Here is a 12,723-nt window from a genome sequence, read left to right on the forward strand (position 1 = left end):
AAACTTTTCAAGATGGGTGGTGACCATGGTGGCCATTTTGAAGTCGCCAGTTGAATGGCCAGTTGAATTGCTCCCAGGGTCTCCCGATCTGACCACCTTAGACTTTTATCTTTGGGGTCATCTGAAGGCAATTGTCTATGCTGTGAAGATACGAGATGTGCAGCACCTGAAACTACGGATACTGGAAGCCTGTGCTAGCAGTTTTCCTGCAGTGTTGCTATCAGTGTGTGAAGAGTGGGAGAAGAGGGTTACATTGACAATCCAACACAATAGGCAGCACACTGAACACATTTTATAAGTGGTTAGAAACGTGTAAATAACTCATGAAAGAATAAAGTTACGTTAAAACCAAGCACACCATTGCTTTTTTTGTGAAATTCCCAATAAGTTTGATGTGTCACATGACCGCTTCCTATTGAAAAAACCAAAGTTGGATTCAAAATAGCTGACTTCAAAATGGCCGCCATGGTCACCACCCATCTTGAAAAGTCCCCCCCCCCCACATATACTAATGTGCCACAAACAGGAAGTTAATATCACCAACCATTCCCATTTTATTAAGGTGTATCCATATAAATGGCCCACCCTGTAGATTGATTCTATCTAAGAGATAAAATTGAACTAACAATTTATTAGAACAGTTTATGTTTCTGACTCATTGATAATAACAATATAACATATCTGTACTCATAGTCTGGCATTTTGTTATGTACATGATTTTTCTTCTGGGTCGTTCCTTATATTTCTTCTGTTTTTTTATTCTATGATGGAACCGAACATAGTTGTTTCAAGTGACATTGAAGCGAAGAAAACGTATGATATAATGAATTGTATGTGTAGTATGGATAATTGATAGAACATTAGTAGCAAAGAAAAGACTCTCATATTTTTTTTTCAGTTATATTGCTGTTTTTCTATAACATTGCATCATTCTCTAATATTTGCAGTTTACAAATTACACTCTGTATTTTAACCTGCTGAGCGGTCTGGACGAGCTCAGCTCGTCCAACACCGCCAGAGGCTGCCGCTCAGGCCCTGCTGGGCCGATTTTCGTCAAATAAAAAGCAGCACACGCAGCCGGCACTTTGCCAGCCGCGTGTGCTGCCTGATCGCCGCCGCTCTGCGGCGATCCGCCGCGAGCAGCGGCGAAAGAGGGTCCCCCCAGCCGCCTGAGCCCAGCGTAGCCGGAACAAAAAGTTCCGGCCAGCGCTAAGGGCTGGATCGGAGGCGGCTGACGTCAGGACGTCGGCTGACGTCGATGACGTCACACCGCTCGTCGCTATGGCGACGATGTAAGCAAAACAAGGAAGGCCGCTCATTGCGGCCTTCCTTGTTTATTCTGGGCGCCGGAGGCGATCGGAAGAACGCCTCCGGAGCGCCCTCTAGTGGGCTTTCATGCAGCCAACTTTCAGTTGGTTGCATGAAATAGTTTTTTTTTTATTTCAAAAAAAACCCTCCCGCAGCCACCCTGGCGATTTAATCAGAACGCCAGGGTGGTTAAATGATGAAACAGAGCAGAGCTAATGACACTTTGAACTTCCTGGCAGAAAAAAACTTAAATAAACAACAAACAGTGAGGTACAGGTTGAGATGAGTGCTTCAGAAAATAGCTTTGCTTTTTGACTAAACTAGTCGGAGAGCTCCGAGAAGCTTTTTTGCATAGATAACAAGTGAAGTTTCTTAACTCTTTCTGTACTGGAAACAATATGAGACTCATATCTGTGCTACTAATGTTCGATTTCTTAGCTGTACTACACATACAAATCATTATATCATAAGTTTATTTTTCACTTCAGATTCCTTTTAAAGACACAGACCATCAGAATGTATATGCATGATTGCAAATGTCTGCAACTGACTTTAATACTATTATGGATACTTTTATTATAAGAGACTTCCCTATATGTTTTATGTTTTTAGTTGCTCCTATTTGTACCTTGCCTGAGGTAGCGGGCGATACTCATGCCCGATGCCCCCAAAGTTCCCCGCTGCCAAAGTTTGAAAGAGGAATCAAAGTCCCGATGACTACGTAGCACGCAACTGAAGTTCAGTGCATGCAGCATGAATGTAAACGGTGGCCACCGGGAACACGTGAAGCCGCCGACTCAAGTGGAGACCAGGCATTGCTCTCAGAGCGAGTGGCCGGGACTGGGGTTATTGATATGGGGCGCTGCCGTTTCTACACAGAGGGATATTCGGGGAGCCGATGAGCAGCCGTCCCTGACCCATAAGGCTCCTGTAGGCATGTGCCTTATGTGAAATGCGGCCCTGCTTGCCATATTTGCAGATGATACAAAATCATGCACAGTTATTAACAATAAGCAATGATTGTGACATTTTATAGCAGGATCTCAACAGGGCCATATGGGAAGACGACAGATGAAATTTTATGTAGATAAATGTAAGATCATGCACCTTGCACGTGTCAATTGTAGAGGTGCAGACGATAAGATCAGAAGGACTCAGGAATACTGATTGATAAAAATTTAAATAACTGGATTCAATTCTAAGAAGCAGCAGCTAAAGTAAATACAATTCTGGGATGCATAAAATGGGAAATAAAATCACGGGATTCTAATGCTGGGCATAAATGGCTCGTTTTTCAGCCATTAAGATGGCTGGATAAATAATTTCCGACATGTCCAATCTCCCACCCAATCGTTTCACTGCTCGATTTCGGATAGCAATGAATGGAAAAAGATAAGAAAAACGAGCGGAAGATAAGAGAATGGAGTGGTGAAACGATCAAGAGGGAGAATCGAGCAGCAAAATCGAGCCGTGTATGCCCAGCATAATATACTACTTCCTCCGTAGAAATCACTTAAAGCGGAGTATAACCCTGCATTTCAACTTTGCTCTAAAACATTATTTACAGCATATTATATGCAACCAGCATTTTTTTTTACTAGACCAGCATTGGAAGGGTTACACACAGAGCTTTAAAGTTCTATGGATAGAAATGCAGACGCATCTGAAGTTTAGATAGATACATTTAAGTAAACACAATGTAACAAGTGTGGAATGTGACACACACTCTCTGACTGTGCAGGAGCTGGAGGACAGCCAGAGAGTGTGTAACATTCACCACTTGTTACATTGTGTTTACTTAAATGTATCTATCTAAACTTTGGATGCGTCTGCATTTCTATCCATGGAACTTTAAAGCTCTGTGTGTAACCCTTCCAATGCTGGTTGCATATAATATGCTCTAAATAATGTTTTAGAGCAAAGTTGAAATGCAGGGTTATATTCCGCTTTAAGCATTTTGTTCCTAGGCCTGTACAAAGGACTAAGTGGCATGATTTGCATATGGAGGAAAAACAGTTTTGCTATGTATTAATTATGGGGTTCTTTACAGTAAGTGGTGGTTAAAATGAGTAATATTTTGCCAGAGGAAGTACTGTAGTTATGCCAAATTCTATATCTGCATTTAATTGAGACTTGGATGCTTTCCTTGCATTTGAGGGGATCCATTGCTATAATTACTAGGTAAAACCAGCAGAGTTGATCCAGAGATTTATCTGACTGCCATTGGAGTCGGGAAGGCATTTTTTCCCCTTAAAAATTAATTGGCCAAGCCTTGTAAGGTATTTTTTTGTCTTGCCTACCCCTTGGTCAACTGGGATATGGGAGGTTGCAGAACAGAAATGTACTTAATGTCTACTTAGTTATTTTTTCTTCTGGTTAAACTTGATGTATGGGTGTGAGGATCCGCTGGGCTGCCTGCGCAGGCAGGCAGCCTTTTGACCACTGTTCAGGTCTGCATTCTGCAGGTCTCTGGAAGAGAGACCTTTTGTCAGTATTGCAGCTTGCTGCTGAGGAATTTGCATATGTTTGTCATGCAGATTGCCTAGCCACATCCTTTGTAGGCTTGCTCTATAAATACTATGTGATATCACAGACCTGTGCTGGTCATAAGGATTCTTCCTGTGAAACACTCTGGAGAGTGTCAGCCTTGCTCATTGTTTGAATAGTAGCTTAGAGTAATTGCTGGGACTGTACTTGGCAGGTTCCCTAGTGCAGTTAGGATTGCATATCTGTTTTGTTTGTCTCTTGCGATTGTCCTGTCCCTGCGGTGGTCGACAGGAGGTCGTTCTGATCTTTGTTCTTGGAGTATAGCTGGAGCAGCGGTTGCTACCAGCTATCTCCTCTATCTGTCTTGCCTGAATCGCACTTGCCTAGAGCTAGTGCTGTGGATCCGTCTGATCTCCATCTCTCTGTCTCCCTGGATCGCACTGGCCTCTTTTCGCTAGTGCTGTGGATCCTATCTCTCGCTTGTCCCTGTTTTCGTGTGTCTGTCTTGTCAGCTACGAACGCTTGCTGGAGGCTCGGTGAGGTAACCGTTAAGCAAGCGCTCGCGTCCTCTGTTTCATGTTTGTCTGTCAGTGGTTAGTTAGGCGTGCTTGTCTCTATTGTGCTTATCACGTGGAGACCGCGCATGAACGCATGCACTGTTGCGAATGAGTGCGGTGTTCGCGTTCAGTTAGCGTTTGTTATCTTCCTTATCTCCTCATTGTATGATTTGCTGTGCCTTTGCTACTCTCGTGCTCCGCCTTGCTGTAGCCTTGTGTCACGTCTGGCAATTGCACCTCTTGCGATCGCGTTCCTACTTCATATCTGCTGTGGTGTGTGCACCATCGCAGGTTGGCGACTAGTTTGGTGCACACACATACAATCTGTCTCTGTGCTCATTCTCAATCGCCTCTCTTGCGATTGTGTTTCTTCCCTTGGTACAATTCCTGTCTGGCGTGTGTGGTAGGGCAGAGGAGCTGTTCCTCTGCACTCCACAGCTCCACCTGCCGACAGGAATTTCCCTCTACAGGTGCATTGCACCTTCTGCTGGGTTCCCGCAAATTATACGCTTGTGGAGGATTTCCGCAGTGTCAGCGCACATCCTGTGTGCTGATCACGGAGAAAATTCCGCAATCGTTACAGTGGGTTTCTTTTTTTCAACTAAACCACCTACTGAAAGTGTAGTCGTTAGAACAAAAGTCGAGCAGTTCAAAATCAAAAATTGTTGATGGTTGCTACTGCTCCAGGTTTGCTCAAATTTTCAGTGGATTAGCCCAGGGTCACCTGGATAGCATACTGGTAAAGTAAGCCTTTGATGTGGGATTTGAGTATTTCACCTGGGATCAAATCCTAGCTCGCCTCAAGCCAGTATGTAAAACAGTAAAGAGTCTTTGGGCCAGAGTCCTTAATGATCCTGGTCACCTGTGGAATGTGCCCTAAGTCTAAGTGGCTGCAGCCCTAAAGTGCTTTGAGTCAGCTAAGCGCACTGTAAATGTTTTGTGTCTTGTCATGCTCTGATAAATTTTCCCCTAAATTCTTTAAAAGCCAGTTCTTTCAGTGTAAAGCTAGATGAATAGATAAAGAATTGATTACCTTAGACATCTGCATGGGTGTTAACCACTCAGGAGGGATGTGGAAATGGGCTGCGGCTGAGTCTCCTAAAATTACAATACCCTTTGCTTCTGTGCCTGCAAAATACATGTGAAATATATTACAGTGAAGCATAATTCTACCAGGGATTATGCCTATTTTCTTAAATAAAATGAAACAACACCACAAGGAAGCTGCAAAGGAAGATGGAAACTTTGGCACACCTCTTATCTTCTGCAGAGTACCCACCAGTGTTGTGTACCATGTAGGCTGTTATTGCTGAGGAGGCAAAGCTCCACAGGTTGACTATGGGCCTGATTTACAAAGCGGTGCAAAGTGTTTGCACGCCTGTGAAAAGCCCTTTATCACGCCTAAACTCAGTTTAGGCGTGATAAAATGAAACTCGCGCAAAATCCCAAAATCGCAAAAAAAAAGTTTTGCGTGCGCAATCGCGCGGCACAGCGTGCAGTGCGCGCGATGCGCCCATTAAACCCTATGGGCGCTGCGTGCGGAATTGCGCAATTGCACGCGCAAAGTTTTGCGCGCGGGACTTTGCGTGCGATAAAGAGCACAAAGCAGTGCTAACTCAGTGGTGCAAAGCTTATCACGCCTAAAGTCTTTTAGGTGTGATAACTGAGTTATCACCGCTTTGTGAATCAGGCCCTATGAATTCACTCTGGAGTATCAGACTGCACAGCAGACAAATGTTAATAGGGCACCCTGTTTTTAATCCAATTTAAATTGAACAAGTTATATAAAAAAACATTTTTTCCCCTAAGTTCCAATTTTAAACCATTATGCAAGCACACGTGCACAACCCTGTGTAGTGCTATTAAAATGGTATTGTCAGCATATAGTATTAAAGAGGAACTGCATTGAATAACGTAATTAATAGTATTACAGTATATATTTTTTACAGTATTCATTTATAAATAATTTTGTCATTGTTTGCCCATTGTAAAATATTTCTTCACCCTGATTTACATTCTGAAATGTACCGTATGTGGTGATAGCTTTAGTTCTGTCATGTGCACCTTGATGGAATGTTTGTTTCTGAAAATTCTGAAGCCAGTAAAATAATAACTGGTCTCCCAAAATGCTATGGGAGGAGAATTTCACATAGCTAAACAGCCTAGAATAAGCATCACTGGGAGGGTGGGGCTACATACCAATATACAGCAATATATGGTTATAGGAAGCATTTCCGATGTTAAAACCAGGAAATTTAGTGTAAAATTAGGAATCCTGAAAAATGTACTGCATTCTGCTATATGCCATTACAGTGCCTCTTGAATTTATACAAGCTAAAAAACTGTATTCAATGTCAAGCAGCAGCAGCTAAAAGAAAAAAAAAAATCTGGGATGAATAAAATGGGAAATAAAATCATGAGATGCTAGTGTAGTACTTCCTCTGTATAAATCACTTGTGAGGCCACATCTGGAGTATGGAATACAGTTTTGGGCACCACACTATAATAAGGACATTGACATACAGGAACAAGTACTAATATGGGTAACTAAATTAACCAGAGCGATGTAAGGTCTCACTTAACAAGAAAGTTTGGACAAAATGGGTTTATTTAGCATGGAAAAAAGACGGCTAACGGGTGACATGTTTAACCTGAGGGCAATACATATAATAAGCTTGGCAGTTAAACTTTTTGTCCCTACACCCGTACAAAGTGACAAGTGCATGATTGCAGTGGCACTAAGCTGAGGGATTACACATTCAGGCTTATTTATTTCTCCTGTTACCAGTGGCGTAGCAAAAGAGCTATGAGTCTGAGTGGAAGATTTACATTGGGCCCCGCAACCACATAACAATTGATAGGCCGTACCAAAAAATGCCAAGGACACCTGCAATGTCAGTGGGGTATAAACAGGAGATGGGAAAAGTTTGTTAACAATTACCACTATTTAAAACAAATAAAGCAAATATAGAGGTGATCATTTCCAGCATAGCACCAAGGAAGAGCTAACAGTTGAAGTTGGGCTACTGGTGGTGAAGCAGTTCATTTTGATGCACCCATGTCTGTCATTTCACAGCAACCTCAATCTAAATTTTCGTCTATGAGATGCAGGGATGCTTAATCTTGATGTTGGTGTCGGTGATAGCCAAGGTTAGGTAACATTTGGTGCGGGAGCTTGCTATGTCATAGCTGAGCACACAGATCAGTGGGGGATGCAGCAAGGATGGTAAATGGCATGGGCATTGCTAGCCCTATTTTAGGGGGGCCCGTGCCCCCAACATGTCCTAGGGTGCCCCCAATCTATTTACAGGGGTTCCCCGCTAGGACCTGGAGGGGTTGCAGCATGAGGGGAAAGCTTTGCACATCAGCGGGGAGGTGGGGCCGGTCCCCCCCCCCCCTCACCTCGGGCTCTCTGCTCTGCACTCCCCTCCAGCATTAAATAGTCCGTATGCGGGCAGCGGCAGATACATACCTTCCGTGCGTTCCAGCGCAGACGTTTCTCCCTCTAGTGTCTGACGCGACTTCCTGTTTATACAGGAAGTCACGTCAGAAGCTAGAGAGAGGAACATCCGTGGAGCGCAAGGAAGGTATATATCTGCCACTGCCCGCCGCCTGCATACGGACTATTTAATGCTGGAGGGGAGAGCCCGAGGTGAGCCCCTCCCCACCGACGTGCTACCAAGGTCTCCCCTCATGCTGCGACCCCTCCAGCCCCCCAAAATGGCCCTAAGCGGGCCCGGGGGGAGAGGGAGGGACGCTGGCTGTCAAGGTAAGGGGGGGGGGCGCCTGTCACTACCTAACTGGGGGTCCCTGTCACTGCCTAACTTGGGGGGCGGCTGTCACTCACTACCTAACCTGGGGTCGCCTGTCACTCCCTCAGTCCCTGTGGGGCAGTGGTAGAGGTAAGTGATAAAGCCCTAGCACATCCCAATATCTTTTTTGTCGCCTGTCACTACCTAACCTGGGGGTCCCTGTCACTCTCTACCTAACCTGGGGGTCCTTGTCACTCTCTACCTAACCTGGGGGTCCCTGTCACTCACTACCTAACCTGGGAGTCCCTGTCACTCACTACCTAACCTGGGGTCCCTATCACTTACTACCTAACCTGGGGGTCCCTGTCACTCACTACCTAAACTAGGGGGCTCCTGTCTCTACCTAAACTGGGGGCTCCTGTCACTACATACACTGGTGGGTCCCTGTCACTACCTGAACTGGGGGGCACCAGACACTACTTACACTTGGGGGCTCCTGTGTCATCTGCATATCTGACAATCATCTGCAGATCTAAAAATCCATCCTGGATCTGATCTGCAGATGATCTGCAGATGAATGTCTGTTGAACAAGGTGTGTATGAGGATCTGCAAATATTATAGACTATGAATGCATTTTGCAGGAACGGATCTTTTGTAGGAACAGATCTTTTGCAGATACTGATCTTTTGAATGTGTACAGCATCCTTGTGTACAGCATCTTGCAAAGAGTTTTTATCTGATGGGGAGTTCAGCTCCATAGAATAGACTGTGCAGAGTATGGCTCTCATACTACATGGAAGGTGGTAAAATTGGTCTAAGATCTTTCATTTATCTTTCAAGTGTGTACACACCATCAGAATAGGAGAGGGCAGTACACAGAGAAATTACCAATATCATTATTAGCAACATCATGTACCAGAAATGTTAGCAACAATAATAAATGTCTTTTGAATATATTTATTTATTTTACTATTAGACTTAGTTGATTATAATTTTTCTCTTTTGAAAGTGACAAAGTTGCAGATTACCCAGCAAGATCATGGCCAACCAGGACTCCTAGAAGAGTGTTAAAGGAAACCTAAACTGAGAAGGACATGGATTTTTCCTTTTAATAAATAACAGTTGCCTAAATCTCCTGCTGGCCCTGTGTATCTAATACTTTTAGCCACAGCCCCTCAACAAGCATGCAGATCAGGTGCTCTGACTGAAGTCAGACTGGATTAGCTCCATGCTTGTTTCAGGTGTGTGATTCTGCCACTACTGCAGCCAAAGAGATCAACAGGACTGCCAGGCCACTGGTATTGTTTAAAAGGAAACATCCAAATCCCTCTCATTTAAGTTTCCCTTTAAAGGCTGAGAGAGATCTAAAAGCCTTTTTACTAAAATCCTATGTAAAGTAGAATTTTGCCTTCTTTAAACAGAGGGTATTTGTGATTATCAAGGTTGGAGTGAGCACTTGAGGAATCCCACAGTGCATCACTTCTGAATTTGCAAATCATCTCTTTGTTGCCTCTGACAGCTAAACATAATAATGGACAATAGTTGTTTGGGTAGTATCTACCACAGGGAAATATTTTCCTTCATACAGGATAAGATTTTCTGAGGAGCCTTAACTTCTGCACAGAGACTAAATGCACAGTTTATTTAAAGTGGCTATGATAGAGTGGGTAACCTGCTTAACCAGTTCTGGACCGCGTTGGTTGAAATCTACGTTCCGTTTGTGGCTTTTTACTTCAGACAGGACGTAGATTTCAGCTTTCCCACCGCACACTGCCGCTGCTACCGCTGATCGCGTCGCTCTCTTGCTGCTGCTGCTCACTCACTCTGCCATTGGTATGCCAGCAGAGCGATTTAATTGGCTCCTGTGAGCCAATCTCATTGGCCTGTGGCAATGAGTGAGCGGCATGACTGGCGAGAGTGGTAGGTCTGTGCGGCGATTTGTCGGTAAGCCCTGTTTTGTGGTACCAGCAGTCTCCTGTCCTTAAGGGGCCAGAGACTGCTGGTACGGAAGTAACTAATATTGTGAATATTATCAACATCACACACACACTCTCATACTCACACGCACGCACACACACTCACTCTCTCTCTCTCACACTCTCTCTCTCAAAGCATAAAATAAATATGCAACTCAGAAATGTAAGTGGAAAAACCTTCACAGAATTTCTTCTCATATGGAATTCCATCTTCTGGATCAAAACCCTTTGGGAGAAAAAGAGACATGTTTCAATTTTCATTTGGATTTAACAATATATCAGTTTTGAAAAAGTTGGCGCATGCCTTTCCAGTTGAAGTGATGAGAAACTGAGAATGCTCAGGCTGATGTATCAGTGGCCAGTAGCACAGATGGATTAAGAAGTAACGGGTACATTAAGGTAGTAGATTTGTGACCCCCTTGTGGTCCTTTTGGTAAGCAGGAGTAGAGAGAGGTTGAAGAAGGTTACAGGTGTGCCTCTTAACACCCACTGGACCCCAAGCACTTGCCTAGGTTGCCTGGGGATGATCCTGCTCTGGCCAGTAGAGCCACTGATACATAAGTGGCCAGTAGAGCCTTGCTGGACAGGACAGGAAATGCACTACTCCCCATTGGAAGCTTCTGAGCACTTATGGTCAATCAGATGCTAATAATTCCAGCTAATGTGCAGATTTAATGCAAATTGTATGCAGACTAAAAATTGGGACACTCTAAGACTGCCGATTTTACCTGGCCCAATCATTTAATAAAGTCTAATAAAGTAATAATCTGCAACAGAAGTACGGATCTTTGTACTTTACAGTTCTCATTTAAGTTATCATGATACTCTCACTGTAACTCCTTCGTGCAAGCTATGAGAAAAGACATTTTTCAATACAGATGTACAATGAAACATATACTGTACAGTTCCACATGCATTCTATGTCCCTTTATCTGCAGCCTGAAGTATAACTACATACTGGGGAAATGGTGGTCTATTGCCGTGTACAGTACGTTTATAGAAATTTGGAATCAGTTCCTTATTTTTGCATAACTACAATTAAGTGATAACTATACTTCCAAACTACAGTTCTGTTAGCTGGTTTCTGTCCATGGTGTCAAAGTCAGCAGCAATCCCTGCCTGGCTTGTTGATCATCTTTCCTTTCTTCAATCCAATTGCACAGTGCTAGCATTCAGAGAAAGCAACTGCAGTGGGACTGCATATATTGCAGTTCTAGAATATGTTACAAATGGCGAGACACTTTCCAAAGGGAGTCATGAGGAGGAGTATCACAAGCCCAGTTCCATCTGTACACATAAACCTGCAGTGATCTAGATTGTTGATTCGTTCATGCTACAGAGAAGCAGATGTAATTCAAAAAGGAGGACTGATTGCCATCTGCCGATTACACTGCAAGCCTTCGGTAATGCACTGGTGGTTTGGACAGCATTTGGGAATAAACGATTTTGGTGGAGGGATAGTGGAATGCATGCCAGCAGCTGAAGCAAATTACAAAACTGAGTTGTTTAGGGACAGGTGTTTATAAGAAAGGTTAGCATTAGAGCCTTAGGCATAGGTATGGGGAGTTAAAAGGCACCACAAATTACCCCAACATTTCTAAAACAAATATGATATATTGCTCAAAAAGTTGTGTTGACACTTAAAGTGGATCCGAGGTAAACTTTTACTCATTGCATAATTGTGTTCATTTCCTATTGTTTATAGGGCATTCCTCAAGCCAAATACTTTTTTGTTTTTGTTTTAATACTCTAATACCCTATAAACTAAATAAACCACGCCCACAGGTTTTCAGAGAGCCTTGGCAGTAGCAAGGGCTCATGGGAGCTCAGTCTGGGCAGGAGGAGGGGGAGGTGTTACTAGCCATTGATTTCAGAGGCAGAGGGGAGGGGGGAGGAGGAGGGGGGATTAGGTTTTTTTGCACAAAATACAGATAAGCCTGCCTCTGTGTAATGTTTACAAACAACATGGCTGCTGTCATTGTATCACAGGAAGAAATAATCATTTTCTATTAAAGCTGTTTGCAGCTAGATTTGCTGTGTAAACTATCTAAACTTTAGATAAGATATATAGACAAGTTACTTGTTATAGTTAGTTTTTCATCTCGGATCCGCTTTAATTGTGACCTTGTTTTACCTGCATTCTCTTTGTTTGGCCTCCCCCCCCCCCTTCCATGCTTGTCCAAGTGGAAGGCAGTCACCTGGAAGCCAAAGACCTTCTTATTTATAAGTGCATGCTCTGTCCCCCTCCGGGTCCCGTGCATGTAAGTGCTCCAACACATAGGTGCACAACAGCCATAGCCATAGATGTCCTGTTAACTAACTGGAAATGTGCACTTCTGAAGCACCGCTTGTGCACATTATTTTCATTTAGTGCACAAGCGGTGCTTTCCAAATGTGCATACTCAGTTAACAGGATGTTGCCGGCTGTAGCTGCTGTGCACTGCTAGGCAGGAGCCTGAACAAACATGAGACATTGAGGAGGACAGTGAATGCACTGAGGGAGGAGAAGACCTCTGGCCACTGATGGGTCAAGTACCACGAAGAAGGGGTGAGGGACTGCCAGACTTAGAGGATGCAGGTGAAACCAGGCTACATGTACGTGTCAGCACATCTAAGTGGTGTATGGCTACATGTAGATGTCA

The 12,723-nt window shown here is 43.8% G+C and overlaps 1 protein-coding gene across 1 annotated transcript in view; it reads right to left on the reverse strand.

Annotated features, from left to right (window-relative positions):
• Positions 1-12,723, reverse strand: part of AOAH (acyloxyacyl hydrolase) — a 443,812-nt gene that overhangs the window by 237,579 nt on the left and 193,510 nt on the right. Inside the window, exons 10-11 of the mRNA XM_068234524.1 lie at positions 10,259-10,307; positions 5,386-5,480 (exon numbers count right to left, since the gene is read on the reverse strand). Coding sequence (XP_068090625.1) covers positions 5,386-5,480; positions 10,259-10,307 — 144 coding nt within the window. The remainder of the gene's footprint in view (positions 1-5,385; positions 5,481-10,258; positions 10,308-12,723) is intronic.

Source organism: Hyperolius riggenbachi, chromosome 5, assembly GCF_040937935.1.
Source record: "Hyperolius riggenbachi isolate aHypRig1 chromosome 5, aHypRig1.pri, whole genome shotgun sequence".
Lineage (NCBI taxonomy): Eukaryota > Metazoa > Chordata > Amphibia > Anura > Hyperoliidae > Hyperolius > Hyperolius riggenbachi.